The sequence below is a fragment of the Typopeltis vanoorti genome, chromosome 2 (assembly GCF_054136105.1).
Source record: "Typopeltis vanoorti isolate ZY-2024b chromosome 2, IOZ_Tvanoo_1.0, whole genome shotgun sequence".
NCBI classification, from domain to species: Eukaryota; Metazoa; Arthropoda; class Arachnida; order Uropygi; family Thelyphonidae; genus Typopeltis; species Typopeltis vanoorti.
In genome coordinates, this window is record NC_143550.1 from 52,232,723 (window position 1) to 52,252,591 (window position 19,869).

A 19,869-nucleotide genomic window follows, 5' to 3' on the forward strand; every position below is an offset into this window, starting at 1 on the left:
CATGAATTAAGATGATAAACAGATATTTTTATAGGCACTACGCCTTTATTTTCTGCATCCAATATGCAGCTTGAAGAAATAACTATATATATTATTGTACTCATTATAAAAAAGATTTAGGGCATAACATTTTAAAATTTAAAAAAAGTTAAAAACAGAAAAATGTCCATTTAAATGTTTACACCTTTTTGTTTCTTCGCGTATATTTAATGAATCATTTACAAACAACGGAGAATATTATTCTTTATTGTATCCATCATGCAAATTGTTGACGTGCTCATACAGAAAGGAAATGGAATAAAATGCTGAATATAAGTTCGAAGTCAAGTGGATCAGACTTCAATAAAAAATGCATTAAAAGGAATATTTAAGCTTTATTGCAGGGAGAAGACAGATGTAATGGATGTCTATTGGGTTCTTTCACAACTCACCGTAGTGTAAGTTATCTTTATTTGCACGCAATCTCTCGGTAGGAATGGCCAACAAGAAGTGAAGTTATCGAATGTCATGCAACAATGCGTTGCCAACACTACATGTGAAACATTGCAGCGTGTCTACTTTGAGCAGTTTACAGTTCCAGATATACCCCGCGTGTTTTACACGTGTTTCATGGCAACGGAAGGTGTGACTCCTGACCTGAACAAAGTTCTTTTGGTGGTAGGTACATCTGGTGAAAAATGGCAAGGAAATTGGAGAGATGCCAAAGCCGGGCAGACGAGAAAATGAAAACGCGGAAGCAAGAAAGGCCGAAGTGTATCAGAACAGCAGTGTGACACCAGCAGGCCAACACATAGACAGGGTAGATGAAGGGAAAAAAATAAAGAAAACAGACGCTGTCAGATGACAAATAACAGCAATCTGTCTTTGGAGGGGTTATGCTCTAACACCGGCTGTCATCTGGCAGGTCAGAACTTGACAGAAAAACGAAAATATGTCAGTGGTATGTTGAAGGTAGAAAACAAGAGGCTTCTAGGTGATGAGAAGGCTCAAGATCTCCCAATATTGTAATTGGTTTCATCTTAACCACTGACAATAGTCATCTGACAGCTTGTAAGTTATACGATGACAGCGTTCGTATGTACTTAAATAATATTAATTAAAATAATTAATATTAACTAACTAATAATATAAGTAGTCAAGTAGTAAATAAATATATAATAATGACCTAAAAATTGTATGCGGACATTCAGTATTACATGAGTATGAAATGTAAATTTTAATCTTCTTGATAAGAAATTTTAAGAGATTAATAATTAAACAAAATGATCAATAACAAGTTCATCTGTAGGGTGTGTTAAAATACTCTCTTTTTCAAGAAAGCAACAAAAATTTCAGATTCTCCATTTTTTAAATCTGGAAATTTATTTGAAAAAGCAAGTCAGGAGAAAATCAGTCTTAGCCAGCGTATTACAACAGACATTATGATAAGCCTACACAGTGAAAATTTCCTAAACTATTTATAATTATAATTAACTTTGAAATTAGGTCACCGCTTCTCTAAACTTTAGTAATACGAAAAATCTCCATTTTTTAAAAAAATATTTAGCGGACTTCTATTCCCGCTAGTGTTTATTTATATTTGAAGAAAAACATTGGTTATTCGCAATAAGCAATGTTAAATCTATGTTTGAATGTATTCATTATATTCACTACGAAGCATTCACAAAAATAGAGTCTAAAACATTAATCCGAAGGGATGCTAGGTTGTTTAGCGAAAGAAAAAAAAATATGAGTAAGGACAAATTCTAAATGATGTTCTACATTTAGTCAATTATATTTTGTTCGCATATAAAAATTTGAACCATATTGACCATTCACATAATTATAGCATGGCGTAAAAGAAAATTATGCCATAATGCTATAAAATAACATCAAGATAAAATATTCTCCTATGCTTTTAAAGTAATTCCAGAAGAAAGGTTGAAAATTTATGACATAAGCGCAAGAACCATGGGCAGGTCCGATAGAGAAGAGAAATATTAATATTTTCCTTAAACAACTATAGATTATATCCTGGAACTACTGATGGAGAAGGAGAGGTTGTTATCTAGAATATAGGCAGCAACAATGAATGAAGCAGGAGGAGAAGATTAGTTTGAAGTTACAATGAAATAGACGGTGACTAGTTGGTGCTTCATTAAATAAATTTGAGCAAGATTACGTAATCCAGTCAGGTTAGTTACAACTAAAAAACATCATGTTAACTTGATCGCATATTTAAGAATACCCAGATCTTAAAACGTGATTTTTTAATGAGAATAGATAATCAGTACTGATAATAGTAGTCGAATTACAAAGGTTAATTCAGATAACATTAAAAATACTGTATATACAGAAGAAGAAGAAAGTGAGCTACTGTGAAACAGAAAGAATGAGAAAATGGTGACTACTCATTTTAGTAGTCACCGTGTCCAACTAAAAAACATAAGTATTTTAGTTGGACACGGGATTGCATTTGTAACAAAATAAGTAATATTCAAGTGAGAGCACGCTTAGACCGTAATAGAAACTCTAGTTCTTTCAATGATACAGTACTGATGATCTATTCTCATTCAAAAAAATCACGTTTTAGGATCTGGATATTCTTAAATATGCAATCAAGTTAACATGATGTTTTTTAGTTATAATTAACCTGACTGGATTACGTAATCTTGCTCAATGATCGATATTTAAAATGTTCTTTGTAGATATTCTTCATGTGTTGCCTGCATGTTTATTTTTGTGAAAGAAATAAGGGAAAAACTGTTCGGCATTGTATATTCCAAGGGTTCCAAGAAACTGTGGATAGGGTGAAAAGAAGAGTTACAAAGATTATATCCGGATTATGGGATTTAGATTATGAGGACAGATTGCGAGTATATGGATTGCAGACTCTGGTTAACAGAAGAAGAAATAAAGGGAGGAGGTGATATGATAGAGGTCTATAAACTTTTGAATGGGTGTTATAGCATTTCAAATGACGAAATTTTTCGTTATATGGAAGGCGGGGAGAGAACACGGGAGCATCCATGGAAGTTAAGGTTGTTCTCAGTCAAGAAAGGGGTAAGAGCTAGGTTTTTCTCTCAGAGAGCAGTGAGTGAGTGGAATAATTTGCCCTTAGGGGTAGTGAGTGCATCTAGTATAAATGAATTTAAGGGAAGGTATGATAGCTGGGTTGGGTAATTTACAGCCACCCTCGATGAGTCCTTGACTCTCTGGAGGTCTCAGATAATGATAATGGTAATAATAATAATATAATTATGATTTCCAATCAGAATCAGTGAAAAGCTCTAAGAACACTACAGGCAACCAAGAAGATCTTTATAGTAGACCCAATGAAATGCCTTGCAGATATCAAGAGTAACATAATATCAGAGTTAATCTTTCGCAACTATTATTCTAAGATAGATGACTTAAGGAAATCCGGAGGGAGACTTTCTAGTAATCCATACTAGAAATTTGATTAGGTGAAAGACTCCCGTAGAACAGAAGCTAGAAGTCAGATGATTTCTCTGTCATTTTAGGAAAAATCTCTATCAGGACTTCAACCGAAGATGAATTAGACTATCTGATGCAGAGGTGAATTTTTTTTTTCATCCTGCAACCAGACAAACTTGTTAAGAGAACACACACGAAATTGACATATTAAAAATAATTAGGTATAATACTAACTACCTTACCTAACTATTATGGCTACGAAAGCCAACTATCCTTGGCACATAATTTATTTACATTTATCACCCTGTTCGGAAACATAATGGATATGGATTATTTCCAAGACTCGCGAAAATATGAACAGAGAATTTCCGGATGTTAGTTTTCTCTCGAAGATGAGAGCATTTACTTGTTATCTCATACTTTGCCCTTTAACATAATAACTTCCAAGGGAACAGAATGTAACATGAATAGTAGCATTAAGTTCTTTGTAACTTGATCGAACCTGTGTTCCTGTTAATGTGGAAATATTAACAAAGTCTGGAAAATCAAGAGAGCAAAACAACAATGATGCAAGTTTGGGCAAAAAAAAAAATAAAAAAAAAATAAATAATATACAAATCAGAATGAGAAAGAGCAGTACTGCATGGTCCAATATTTTGGCACGATCTAAACGAGACTGCTAAGCCATTAGTTAACTAGAAGCTGTTTTCATGAATAACTTCCTTGTTCTATGCCATATCTTCATCCGTTTTATTGATGAAATAGCACAACGTTCAGTATCACCATAACTGCTTTTTTTTTCAACTATGAAAAAATAATCAAATGATTAATTATGCTAAACTTTTTTCCCTGAAAACATGTTTCATATCTCCAAAGTTACTCTGGAAGCTAATTTAAAACATAACTTAACGCATTCATGGAATAATTTAAGCACTTCCATTTTATAGAAGGAGTAGCAAAGAGGAGCACAATACACAAATTTGCAACTTTGAAATAAACGCACAAGTCCAACATATTTTGCTCTGCTTATGCCCAGAGTAAGGACTTTGTACCTTAAATTATTAGTATCACCTATCCTTCGGTCTAGAAACATTTTGATGACATTTCGTATAGCATAACTAAGAAATACAGATTTTTGAAACAGCTGGAGTTACTGTCGAAGCCAAGAGACTTCCACACTAACTCCATAATTAATAATATAATTAAATAAAGGCCTCGTGACCTATACAGACAGCTATGATACCATTATATTAATCTAATATATTGCTGCATCATGTTTTGATGTAAAACTACTGTAGTTTTGAACCCTATTTTAGTTATGATTACGAAAAGGAACACGATGATACTCAAGTTTCAGGGTATTCTTTCTAACGGAAGGTGAAACGTAGTGAATATGAAATATTTGGTATTTTAAAATCGTTCACTCATGATCACACTTCTGGAAAACTACTGCTTATAATAAAATATGAAACAAATAATGTAATTTGTTAACTACATTACATTAACTATTTACATTCCGACGTTTCGCGAGCTCAAACTAGCATTATCCAGGCACTCGAAGGTGAAATCACAGAAAAGACAAAGCACAAAGACCTACAGAGCAAGGACAGTCTCGTGCAAGGATGCTGAAGGCGAGACTAATGCTCCTTGCGACGATCGTCTGTAGTTACCGTTCACGAGAATAGAGGCGGTACACCAAAATTTGTGTAAACTAACACCATCAGTTCTGTTCTAGATATTGGAGTTCTGTAATATTTGAGCTGTTTCCGAGAATAGTCTTCGTGATCAATTATTTGTAGTATGATTTATGCAACAATTCAGTTTGTTTTCTTTCATCATATGTGATCTCTTTCTAAGGCATGTTGGGTCAGTCTACTGTTGTCTTTACTGTATATATTTGTGTGTTCTTTTCTTTTTCTGATTATGGTGGTCAATAAGTTCTGCCTGCCCAAATTATTCATACCACAGAGTAGACACTTAAAAAGAAAAAAATAATAATTGATCGTGGAGATCACTGATCTAACTCGGGAAGGTAAAAAAACTTTATCAAGTGATTTGTAGACTGTAATAATCCTGTATTGTTTTAAGAGACGACCCAATATATGTTGAAATCTAGCTTTAGGAATGTAATTAATCTTAAAATGTTTAACCTGGTTTTCTGTCCATTTTAAGGAACGCCCTTTGCGAAACTCTTTCCAAAATTCTTAAAGGACGTGGAACTCGCCTCCAGCTTTCTTGCATGCGATTATTATGTTCATCGTGACTTTGTCTTTGCTGAAAGCACATCTTTTGAATGCTTACACAATGATGCTTGAGCTGGCGAAATTTTGGTATTAAAATAATGAATTTTTAATGAATGAATTCTTTCATTCTTAATATAAGAAGTAGTTCTTCCAGTAACTTCATCATGAGTGAATGTAACAGCTACCTAAACATGAATATGAAAATTTAAAATTGTAAGAAAAATCAGATTTTTCTTTATTACAAGAGAATTGTATCAAGAGAGAAGATGGACTGAAACGTTACTTTTGTGAAGGGCGGCATTTCGGCATTACTGATGCTAAAGAGATTTCACTTTCATCTTTTTTTCATCGGATTTAGAATTGTTGATATATGTTGCAATGTAGACAAACATAAGGCTGACTAGGAAACAAACTGCCAATGGAAGTTGAATAACTAAGGTTTGATAAATATGAAAGTTCAAAGAAGAATGAGGGACGATGGCACTTAAGCCAATGAAAATAACCTGAACGACGCGATTTGAAGAAAGTTGTAAAATCAGAAGACGGAGACCAATATTCCAAACAAAGAAAAGAAAAGGATAAATTTCAATCATCACCCCATTGAGAACTATTCTTGCATTAAAAACACAAAACAGAAAACTGTTTCGAAAGATGTGTTCTATGGAAGAGGAAATGTTATTCCAGTTGTAATCTCTGAATTATCTGCGAAAAAAGGAAACATTACCAGAATAACTGGTTGGCCTCTTGATAAGAAAAAAAGAGTGGCTATTAGGGCAATGAAGAGAATTATGATAACTCTGGAGAATAGTATTGTTTGTAAAATCGCTATGAAATACTTCGACAATTCACTTGTTGGGTGAACGGATATGGAGAAAAAGCTACTTGATATTGTACATATTACATCACTGAGAAAAAGTACGTGGGTGGTCTGAAAAGTTCTTGGCCTCAACCATAAATGGCAACACTATCGGCAAGATTTTTTCTAAGTTGGTACATCTGTCATAAGCATCGATATGAAATTGCAAGTCATTCTATCAACTAGTTTTTTTTTTATACAGCTGTCGGAAGCCAAAGTGTTGTCTGTATCCCTTGAAATGGATACAATTAGTATCGTGCGGTTATAAAATTCTTTGTAAAAGAAGGTTTAACGCCAAAAGAAATTCATTCGAAGTTCATAAAAAGTTTATGGGCACTCTTCTCCTTCGTTTTCGACAATTAAGAAATGGGCTTCCGAGTTTAAACGTGGCCGTACCAGCCTTGAAGATGATCCACGTAAAGGACGTCCAAAAAGTGTAACAACACCAGAAATCATTGATCAAGTGTGCACGATATTGTATTGTATGACGGCGAGTCAAAGTGCGTGAAATTGCAGAGACTATACGCATTTCAAAAGAATGTAGAATACATACTCTTTTAAGAGTACTTACAAAGACACACCTAACTGTGTAGTATTATGAGAAGGTAAGGATGACAAAGAATTCAGAGCCAAACTTGATTGAGCAGAAACGTACGATAAGAGAAAGGTGTTGAGAATGAAGTTCAGTTATGTGAACTAAAATGTGTATATTCAATAGCTGAAAATGAAAATGAATAAAACCAGTAAACAAGAAAGATAAATCAAATGGATTATATATAGATTTTAAACTAAATTTGTCAAACAATGCAATATCGGATTGGATTTCAACTCCTTCTAGGAAAATGTTTTGCAATTTCAAGCACAATTTATGCAATGCGTAGCTTCCTTCCATTTGATGAAGTGATCTTTGTCCAAGAATAAATAATATCACATTGGAAGAACATACTGTAAATGCCAAGGAGTGGGAAAGGGGGAGAGATATTCCTACTGATCTTTAATCTATCTCAGATAGGTAGATAGAAACTTTGTATAATAGTTTTCACTGGACAAAGCTTCTATGTGTGTATTATATATACAGGGTGTTCGGGATAAATTTGACAGTTTCGTAAGGAAAAAGAAAATCTTCTTTGTATCTATTAAATTTAATGAATTGACAAAAAAACATTACAGGCAGAGTTAATTACAATACTATCAACAATATTTACTCAAAATAACCCCCATTAGCATCGATCACAGCTTCAATTCTGCTTCGGAACCTCGAACAAGCTGATGCTACAGTCTCCCTGGGAAGGGCCGCAAAAACTGTTTTAATTTTATCCATTAACTGGGCTTTTGTATTACTGGAAGTGCGATTGGTGTCTTTTTCAACTGCGCCCCATACAAAATAATCCATGGGGTTAAGGTCTGGGGAGTTTGGAGGCCAAACATTTGGACTGGTGAAGTCGTAGAAATTTTCAGACAACCATTTTTGACTTTTCCCAGAGGTGTGGCAAGGGGCTGAATCCTGCTGCCATACATACGGCCTACCATTGGCTACCCTTGTTATCCAGGGCTTGACTACAGTTAGCAACTCCACGAACAAAGCCCGAATTCCAATGCCAGGGTTCTTCAACACCTGTTCCTGCAGATTTGCGAGGAATTCTGCTGTACGAACGCAATCAGATCGTCTGCTAGGGATCTTTCTTCTTGCTACATCCTCGTAGTCACCATTGCAAGTCTCTAGTTCATGCTTGATTGTTTTTACTGTATTCAGGGAGCATTGGGCAGCAGTCGTAATATCCTTATTTTGATGGCGGGCACGAATCATCATGATACAAGTTATTCTCTTCCATGATTCAGGTGGGTTCCAGCTATCCATCCTTTCTGACATCTTGTATATGAATGAAGAAGGGTCCAAACTTTTAAATGAAGAGAAGTGTGTGTTAATACATGTAACTTACGGAAAAATATAATTAATTATAAATATGTCAAATTTATCCCGAACACCCTGTATATAATACACACGATGCGGTTTTCACAGAAATGCAGAGGAAGACATGGGATTTTTTTAATAACGAAAAATTTTATTGCCAGAATAGTTAAATTTGTCACCGACAGGTGACGCGGTCCCGGAGCTGCTACCTGTCACTATTTAAACCGTGACGTACGCAAATTTCAGATGTAGTGAACACTGAAGTTAAACTTTCAACATTTAACGTTTATTACTGAAGTTAAACGTTCTGCCAAGGTGAGGCATGTTATCGTTACGAGATAAAGCACTTTTAGTAAAGCTGTATTATCAGAACTCCGAATGTGCAAGTGTGGCTTTGCGCACCTATCGTTCGATGCGGGGTATTAGAAGTGGAAAGGGACCGATGTCTTGCTCCTCACTGATAGCTATGATGAAAAGGTTTGAGGACTCGGGCAGGTTGGAAGCACGTGCAAGAAGCGGGAGACCCAAAAAAACTATTGCAGTTGTGCACGAGGTCGAACACAATCGGCAGACCGACACACAATCGGCAGCTTCTGCACATGGGGAATGCAGTGCGCGTGAAATTTCAAGACGAACTGGCGTTTCGTACGGGACTGTGTGGCGATCACTCAGGATCATCCTCAAGAGGTATTCTTACAAAATCCAACACGTACAGAAACTGAAACCAACCGATTTCGAGAGACGCCATGAATTTGCAAATTGGGCTTTTCAGCAGATGGAAAACAATGCGGACTGGCTGTCGAATGTCCTGGACTGACGAGGCGCACTTTTTGCTTAATGGAAGTGTAAATGCGCACAACTGCCGCATCTGGGCAAGAGAGAACCCACACGCGATTGTGGAAACCCCATTGCATCAGCCAAATGTGACAGCATGGTGTGGGTTCACTGCATCATTAATTATAGGCCCGTTTTTATCTTTGAGGAAGTCCACAGCGGTACATTTCGAACTGTTTCTGTCACAGACGAGCGTTATGCAGTGCTTTTAAGAGACAGCATCATTCCCTCCTTGCAAGAGAGGCAAGCGCTCCATGGTGTAACATTCATGCAGGATGGAGCACCTCCGCACATCACAGATCCAGCACCTGCTGCGATCGACATTTGGAGATGACCGTGTCCTCAGTCGCTCTTTCCCGCACGAATGGCCACCAAAATCTCCAGACCTTACACCTTGTGACTTTTGGTTATGGGGCTACATGAAGTCACAGGTGTACAGAGGTCGGCCGACGTCATTGGCCATGTTGAAAGAAGCTATTCGCCATCATGTGACAGGAATTACAGCTGAAACCCTCTTCGATGCTGTGCAGGGTGTCGTGCCACGTCTGACGTCCATTCTCATGAATGACGGCCGTCACGCTGAACATTTGTAATCCTAGCTGCGTTGCGAACTGTGATGCGCCACTGCACAAACTACTGACACAACTGAAGCGCCACCTGTTGGTGGCAAATGTAACTATTCTGGTAATACAACTTTTCGTTATTAAAAAAATCCCATGTCTTTCTGTGCATTTTTGTGAAAACCGCATCTTTCCACTGTCTATACTTTTCGAATTATTGAATTTTTACTTTTTCTGTTACTTTTGGATCACCCGGCACACACACACACACACACACACACACACACACACACACACACACACACACACACACACACACACACACACACACACGTTAAAGATAGCAAGCAATTTTATAAACTTGGTTTTAATCCCAAGTAAGCAAACCAGCAGGAAAGTCAAGTTTGTGCCTGAAGTATTTTCAGGTCTGAGGCAACTCGTGGTAAAGGTGGAGTAAGATCTGATCACTTTCTTTGGTATCTCCCCTAAGGTAATGTCCGCAAGGAGATGTGCTTTGCATTAGGGGAGATACCAAGGAAAGTGATCAGAGCTTACTCCGCCTTTACCACGAGTTGCCTCAGACCTGAAAATACTTCAGGTGCAAACTTGACTTACCTACTGGTTTGCTCACTTGGGGAAAGGGATTAAAACCGAGTTTATAAAATTGCTTCGTATCTTTAACGTATAGTATATCCAAGGTAAAAACTTTCTTCATATATATCTATATATATATAAATATACATATTTTTTATTTTTTCCGAGGGTGTGCTGAAAAGTTGTGATAATCATCATAAATGAATTGAGGTAGAGCCATGTAACTTACAGTTATTCTTCTACATATTCCCCACGAAATGTTATACACGTGTTATTACAACGCTGCTAGATCATTTGCAGTTTGAGAAAAAAAAGTCTTTCCCTTGTTGCACAAACCAGTCATTTTTGTTCTAGGTGTTTTTCAGAACTTTTCAGTCCTCCTCGTGTATATATATATATATATATATATGTTAAAGATACCAAGAAATTTTATAAGCCAGGTTTATAATTCTTTTTCCCAAGTAAGTCAAGTTTGCGGCTGCACGTAGTGCAACACTAGGCAACTCGTTGTAAAGGTGGAGTAACCTCTGATCACTTTCCTTAGAATTTTCCCCTAATGCAAAGCATATTTCCTTGCGGAGATGTATGATGCTATGCATTAAAGTAATAGTCACTACCCAAACCGGTTTCGACCTTTATTGAGGTCTTGTCAGTGGGAGCCAGACCTAAAAAATGCCAAGGGTGAAGTAATACAGAGCTCATCCATATTTTACCTAAACAAGTTGCCATAAAGTGCTTTGACCTCATTAAATAAAAATCTCAGGATGAGAGTAAGATGTATAAAGTGTTTTACCTTGGGTATATATTATGTTAAAGATACCAAGCAATTTTATAAGCTAGGTTTGGTATCTTTAATATAATATATACCCAAGGTAAAAAATTTTCTCTCTCTCTCTCTTTCTCTCTCTCTCTCTCTCTCTCTCTATATATATATATATATATTTTTTTTTTTCGTTTGTCTCCTGATCACCTAATATAGTCTATTATAATAACGTACTGATTAAAATAAATTCCATTGATCTGTTTTCTTCTCTGCGATCTAGAGTGGACTCATTGTCAGGAGAGGAGTACTTTGAGTGCCGGGACTTTTGTTATTTTACGCAGTTTCAACTTCAGATTATGTTCCTAATTACTGTGTTACATCAGTGTCATTTGCTTATTTATCATATATATATATATATATATGAATAAATGAAAATTTATTTTGTCTATTTTCAATATACAAATGGTCCAATTTAAACAAAAACTGAGATAGCCGAAACAAATTTCAGTAAAGAGTTCCGAATGCCAAAATTTGAACAAAATTCACACAGTTCAGAGAAAGAGAGGGGGAGGGGTTATATATATTACAGACAGATGAATATAATAAAAAAAAAAGAAATCAAACAGGTAGGTATGCATTGTTTTTAAAATAATCAATAAACATTCTTAGATCATAATTGGAAAATTCAGCGCGTAGATGATAAATAAGCAAATGACACTGATGTAACACAGCAATTAGGAATATAATCTGAAGTTGAAACTGCGTAAATTAACAAAAGTCCCGGCACTCAAAGTACTCCTTTCCTGACAATGAGTCCACTCTAGATCGCAGAGAAGAAAACAGATCAATGGAATTTATTTTAATCAGTACGTTATTATAATAGACTATATTAGGTGATCAGGAGACAAACGAAAATAATAAGTGAAAGGGGATTAGACTGATTTTACAGTTATATTATGTTTCCAATTTTCTATGCTGCAGACAGAAAGAACTATACTTCACCTGGTTAATCGAATTATCCAAATAATATCTCTGCAACTACGCGGGACGTTCCGAAAGTAATGCCTCCATTGTGATATCACCCTAACAAAAGCGATATGTTAGGGTGATATCACAATGGAGATATCACCCTAACATAAAGATAACACATATATATATATATATATATATAGTTTGAAGTCTCTGCATTATTTTTAATCACTAATTTCTCAACTTATTCTGTCTTTTTTTCAATACATTTTCTCCCCCCCCCTCTTAATAAATTTTTCAATCCATCGTAAAAGTGTTAACTTGAATTCTGGCTATATCCTAAATTCACGTGCATCACAAGGATACCCATTTTGAAAATGGTGAACAAATCAAAGCAGACGCGAAAACCAAACATGCATCCGTAAATAATCTGAATGGTAGGACAATTATGTTAAGAAAGAGTGTGAAAATAAAACAGAGAATTTAAGCCACTTCTCTTTTATTTTACTGACATATCTTTTACGTTGGGAGCGATCACAAAGGAGGTTTTACTTTCACAACGCTTCTCGTATAGTGCAATTGCACAGAATAATGATATCACAAGACTATTTGGATTTGAAAGATGTATATGTTTCTCCCTGTACCAGATCCCGATTACGTCTAATCCAAGATCAAATTATGCCTAGATAAGAAGCAGTCCAAGAATCGGTTATATCACACCCAGATCACAATTTTTTTCTTGTCGGAGACCGATTTTTTTTTTTTTTTTCAGGTCATTTCGTGTCCTGTAGATATTAAGATGAAGAAAGCGGGCCATGTAATGATAATGAATAATAACTTTTTAAAAAACTGTACACGTTATTTTAACTATTCATTTTGCAAGAAACACTGATCAGCATTAAACTGTGATGCGCAATGGTGGTTGTATTATCAGAAATAATTTAAACGTATTAGAAAAAAAACAGAGGCCTAAACCAAAACGAAAAGTTATGAGACATAAGTATATGATCTCTCGCCTTTTTTCTCTTTGATGATCATGAAACCGACGATATGCTATTCCATTCAAGAATCTCGTAAAGTTTAAAATGAGCCATAAAGCAGAGCATAAAACATCAAATACGTGTTTTTTTTTCCTTTAAGAGAAGTCTAAGCAAGTTTTCAGGTGCCATATTTGTAAAACGTTGTTTCCTTCTGATGTTAGCAACAAAAATGAGGGGGGGGGGGGGGTAAATAAAATAATATATATATATATATATATATACTCAGCATCTATTAGATATTATTTCTTAAATATCATCATATTTATATTTACAGAAATTTAACACCATAATTATATTATGCACACAAATTCAGAAAGTTCTTGACGTCACACTGCATTATTTGGCATTATCATGTATATTTAGTGAAACTCACTAAAAATCAAATCAAATAATGCTCAATCAAATATAAAGTGGGTAAGAGAGAGAGAGAACAGTTTATCAATAAAACATTAATAAGTGCTTGTTCTGGAGCCAAGCATATTTCTTCCATCTCATGTATTACTTGGGAAGAACAATCTCCTCTCTATTTTTCTTTATTAGCATCAAACATATGATACCACCTAAGTATTTTAATAAATGATATCTATTGTTATTACTCTCTGCTGGCAATCGAATTTTTCATCTCTCTCTGTCTTTTTATACATACAGTGACATAGTGCAATTCTTTATTCATGATATGATTTGTCTCTATAGGGTTTTTATCGATATTTTTTTAAGCGTGAGAGGTAGAAATGTGTTATGAGATCAACTTTTGATTTATTCTCTTTTTCTCGATAGTAACATCAATAGTTTCACAAGTTCTTTCTGGGATAGATAGGAACCATTATTCTTGCTTGCTTCTACTACGCGGCTGTGAAATGAGCAATGACAATTGTTTTGTTCGATGCGTTTAAAACTTCTACCAGTAAACAGTTTATATATTTATTCTGAACAAGCTAAGCGATCAATCTCTAAACGAAAAACATAAGTAATATGCTGAAACAAATGTAGATGATTTTTCAAGGATTTTTCCACACTTTCAATGCTACAGTAAGATAAATCATCAAATGGTCTCATGGCGATATTCAGCTATTAAACAAATTATCAACCATTATTAGTTCTTTCTTCTTATTGTACTCCATGAAATGTTCATCAAGAACATATAAAAAGACGGCATATTAATTTGAAGATGTAGAACAAAATAGCCGAACAAACCGATTTCGTTAACTATTACTTTCAAGTCCAATGACTATAATAATAGAGCTTAAACTTGATTTGCAAAATGTAAACAGTTAAAATATTTTTCAATTAAATAAAATATTTAATTTGAAGGTTTTTTAATTACTTATTCAGAATAAGCATATAAATTGTATTAAGAATAAATCGTAAAGACCATATTACACAGTACCCAATAGTTATCTAAGAACTAACTACTTATTGAGAAAAAGAGAAAGAAAGAATAAAAGGAAAAACAATAAGAAGAAAGAGGAGTGACGACTAAGTAACTAAGCCCGACAACAACAAAAACTACCTGGTTAGACCTGCATAAAGCTACTCAAACGAACTGAACATATCGAAGCATGCACAATCTAAGCTCCCAATGCACAATCTAAACAATAAACTCAGAGTTCATGAAGAAAAATACATTATTTAACAATTTAGGTCACATCAGACAAATCATGTCGAAAGTGAATGAAGAGAGGGAATGGAATGTTGTGGGATAAAATGTGATGGGAGTAGAAGAGAAAGAGTACACTGAGAAAGTTCATGCTATGCTCCAGTCCCCTGTTGCACAATAGAGTGAAGTAGGACTATGTTCATCCTTACTTCGGATACTATGGCATCACCTTTAAATTGTGAGAATCTCGAAAAACTTATTTGTATAAGTCGGAAAATGTAAGCAAATGCAAAAAAAAAAATATATTGATGTTTACTGAGAAAATTTAAATATTATTTGTATACGTATACAAATCAGTCTTCCGTACTCAACATATCTCTACAATGTTAATTCATTTCTTACAAAAAATAAAAAAATACAAATACATAAATAAATTCTGAATACATCTCCATTATGTTTCACTTAAGGAAAATCCTAGCATCTCATCTGAGACCGGATACCCTGATGCTCGGCTTGAATGGCCTAGACAAAGCAACGTGTGTTCTTTAAGACTTTAAATCAACACATGTAGTTCTTTTAACCACACTACGTAAAATGTATATCGTGATTCAGAATTTTTTTGTAAGATTTATATAAATTATAGAGAAGAATATGAAGTATTTCATATTTAGAAATATACATCTTACAAATGATATGTTCTAACATTTCGGTTATCACCTAAACGTAAGCAGAAGAACGAATCCTTTAGTTGGAAAGGCCTAATTCTAAGCCTCATCTAGGATGTAAGGAAAATTTGTAAGAAATTTTCACTGCCTGTGAGTAGCAGCGTACGAACGCACTGTCATCGGAGCAGTTGCCAAAGGTGCAGGGTCAGAAAGGCGCTAATGGCAAGATATTTTACCAGTTATAAGGCGCTTGGCTATGAATTTGCCAAAGGCGCTAAAAGCCTAGCTTCGCTGCTACCAGATTTTTCACATTGATTTTACCGATCTGATATGGATATGTTAGGTTTTTTTTCTTCCTGAAAACAGACAACTTTTAAAATAGAAAACACGTGTATTTGACAGATCTACTCGTACATCGTCACATAGCCTTAAATGTTTTTTTTTTTTAATGAAAATTGCATTTTTATATTTTTCGAAAATTCAACATAAAAAAATATCAGTACACACCTTTTAAATCTCTTCACTTTATGAAATCGAAATTATAAAAGGTTTTAGAGCTAAAACTGATAGTTGTACAAAATTGGATACGTTTTTGAAATGAATTATGTCCATTGTGATGATATAATTCATTTAGAACTTCTTAAATATTTAATAAAAGTAACTGTAGTCTTAATCATAACCCTTAGCATAACATAGCAATATGGTTATGTGTGGTTTAAAATTTAATTGTCATCGTAATTGGATTGTAACAGATTCTTTATTAACATCCAAAAAAAATTAATATTTTTTTATTTATTTTACAGGCGTATTTTTTTCTCTATACTGCAATCAAGAGATACAGTATTAAGCAAAAGCCATTATTCTCTCTCTCTCTCTCTCTCTCTCTCATTCTCTCTCTCTCTCTCTCTAAGACTATCATACGCGGATTAATGCCATTAAAAATAACACCATTATTTTACGTAGACATTCTTGTTAAAGAATTTTAGAACAGTTTGGGAGATAAGTTCTTTTTGGATCTATTTTGAAGAGCGAATTTATTTTTAAAATATTTACTCCCAAAATGTTCGCCCAAACTACCATTATCTCAGAACAGTTCACAACAGATGGGTATATAATGTTTTTCTGTAGACGTCCATCTAATCTATAATGAAAGTAGCTAACAATGACAGACTTCCGCACGTGGTAAAAACATGTTATCAACAGCAACAATGAAAACGTGACAGAAGGTAAATGTTGCGTCACAATACACTAAATGTTGTGAGAAATGTTGCCAGATAAAAACACGTCGTTCAGAATGGACAATTTAATGTTGCAACTATACCCTAGTTCCTCTTCAGCAAAGCACCTTCTTCGTAAATGGATGCGTACTTTAAAATCTAATGGAGCTATTGAGAGAGAGACTAAGAGAAGAGAAGAGTGAGAAAAGGGAATGAGAGCTAACTAAGGTAAATGAAACGAAGTAGACATGCGATGGAATAGGCCAAGTGAAATGAAATGAAATGAAAACAAAAAACCGTGAAGGGAAAAAGTGGAAACTCCCCTAAATACTAAACTTTTGACAACTTCATTCGAAACAGAGATAAAAGAGGGAGAAAAAGAAAGAAAGAAAGAACAAATTCAAGAGAACATCAACAACAATCGTAAAGAATGCTAGGAAGTGCTGACTACTAAATGTGTTGGAGAAAAACATAAACGTAAGTAGCAGACACAAGCACAACTTCCAACAAGAAGATCGCCAATGTTCGAACTCGGGTAATGCGAATGTCTGAAAATGGAAGAAAGCCTGAATTTGACAACATATCTGTTAAGAAGTGGGCACGTCTGGTAAAGATACCAATATATTTGAGAAGTCATCAGTAAATAGCAGTTGTACGGAAAACCGATAGCTAGTAAAATTTCCAAAGGCAATTTCAGTAGTTGTGAAATTTTCTACGTCAGAATTTATTGCGGGAATGCTTCGCTGACTTTAACCGAATTTGTGACCATTCGAAGAGGAATGGCGAAGGTTGCAAAAAAAAAGCGAACATCAATCACTAAGATATGTACAGGAAGAAAAACTTGGAAATATTCTATTAGATTAAACATAATCTTTTACGGAAGATTTCAGAAAGAATGAGAGTCAACTTACTCTTTCGCTGTGGATTTTTCCTTAGATACGTTCTATAACTGAATATGTGTATAGGACGAGAAATGCTTAAAGGCATCTCCTTACATCAATCGGAGATACGATCTAACATGAGAAGAAGAAAATTTCCTTAGTGTCAGAAATCATGTTAATTTAAAAAATTTTTAAATGAAAATTTCAATTTTGTTTTCTCTTTTCTTTAGTTTTTAACAGCGAATTATGAATGATGAAAACATACTAAACTCTTACTGAATTAACTTACTAAACCCTTTCTCAATCCTGATCACGTGTTCCATCCTTGTTAGTGTACAAACCAACGGTTTATTAACGTGAGTCATGAAGTTTTGGTCATTCTTACTTCATTGTTGCTTCTTACTAGTCCCTATATTGTTTCTAAATACATAACAGCATTATATGAGCCACATCCTAAGTTCTACTTCGTCCTAAAGTTTTCTACTGGATTGAGATAAGACTTTGTGAAGTTTACTTAGTTGTTGTTTTTTTTGTTGTTTTTTTTCAAATAAGTTTTCTCGAACTTGCAGTATGACAAGGTATAGGGCAAGTTGGAAGAGATATATGCGTCAATTCTTATACCACAATCAAGTAAGTCAGGCATTTTCCATACATGTGGCATAACTGTCGGAGATCATCCTTCTCCGAGGTACAAATACATATCAGAAGAAACAGCCTCTAAACTATTACACATCTCCGCAACCGATCTTCACAGGTGGAATGCTACATTTAGTCATAAGGCGATTCTACTTCCTCCGCCGTACCACAGTGACTCCCCACCTTATTGCCTTAGTGAATGCAAAATATAATTCTGATGTTAATCCAATAATTATTAACAATCACACTTGATCTTTTTAGAAATGTCTTATTCGTCCTGGAGAGCAGAAGAATTTCTGCCAAATCCCAGTTTTATTCGTTTTAACTTTATCCGATGATTTATCTAACTTACTATAAACTTCCTTTTCTCTAAATTATTTTCATTAATATTTTTAATTAAAATGAACTAAATTACCTATAATCTAAACAAACTAAAATACCAAAAAAGGTACAATCGGGTATCAGTTTGCATAGAATCCTAAATAACATAAAATGCAACTTCCAGAATCAAAGAATCCAGGTATTATAAGCAATAATGAGATTTTTTTTCTCTAATGGCGCGACTATTTAAAACCAAATGAATTAAATCAAATAATAATTAAAAACAAAATCAAGCAGAAAAAAATCTAAATGATAAAATATTTGGTTCGTTTTGCATATCCCATATTTTGTGTACCTGATTTTTTTTCTAATGATGCGATTACGCATCAGTAATTATTATTAACGATCATGATTAATTAAATTATCGATTTTGGCAATAGTAGCATCCAAGAAACGAATGGGTAGCTATAGTATTCATGGTAGGCATTTTCAAGCATTGTGATGGTATTTGCTAATATCGTCCTACAGAAAGTGTTCTTTAGGGAAGGAGCGCGGTCATTTGACAGAGAGAGAGAGAGATGATGATGATGATGATGATAATAACAAAAAGAAAGTTCTGGTGATGATGAATGAATAAATAAATAAATAAAAGCATCACAGTCTATGTTGTTGTTGTTGTTGCAGACAGTGATATCTTCAGACTGGTTCAAGATATAAAACAAAAATATGTACAAACGTTTAAAAAAAAAAGTCGAGCAACTTTCAAAGATGAATATTTGACATAAATATACAGATAGAAAGGCAGGCCATGATGTTGTCTGTAAGGATAAAAAATCGGAACTTTTTGGTCGACTCAAGAAGTTAAAACAGGTAGTAATTGAAAAGTTATTATCTAAGGTCCCTGGAAAGTAACTTAGCATGTACCCTTAGAGAATACAGCAGTGACAAATATTAAGAAAGATGTATGCGTAAAGGTAGCTAAAAAAAGAAGGAAAGAACAAGAGTTTTTGAATGTAGAAAATAAAATATCAAGACGGTAGCAAAAGAATCTTGTCAAGAAGATGAAGTTCTTACAATGGATTTTTCATCAGAAGTTAACTTAGCTGGCCTCAAGTGACAGGTTTATTCCTATCGGAAATTCATTCAATAAAAAAAGCAAACTAGATATTTCGCCATATCCCCTAGTAACAAGACGTTTTTTATCCAGTAAAATAGGAAAATCGGCCAGAAGAACACACAATTTCCAGACATAACAGATTGGCCTCATTAGCTTTAGTTGCTTCGGCAGAATTCGAAATAACCAACCAACCCACCATTCCTCTTTATGGAGCTGTTCTGTTGAACCAACTAATATCACATCTTAG

At 34.5% G+C, this 19,869-nt stretch overlaps 1 protein-coding gene across 1 annotated transcript in view; it reads right to left on the bottom strand.

Moving 5' to 3' along the window:
- The window catches only part of LOC150109009 (uncharacterized), a 168,847-nt gene that overhangs the window by 21,149 nt on the left and 127,829 nt on the right, over nt 1–19,869 (bottom strand). The window contains exon 2 of the mRNA XM_090401456.1: nt 5,719–5,845. Coding sequence (XP_090257582.1) covers nt 5,719–5,845 — 127 coding nt within the window. The remainder of the gene's footprint in view (nt 1–5,718; nt 5,846–19,869) is intronic.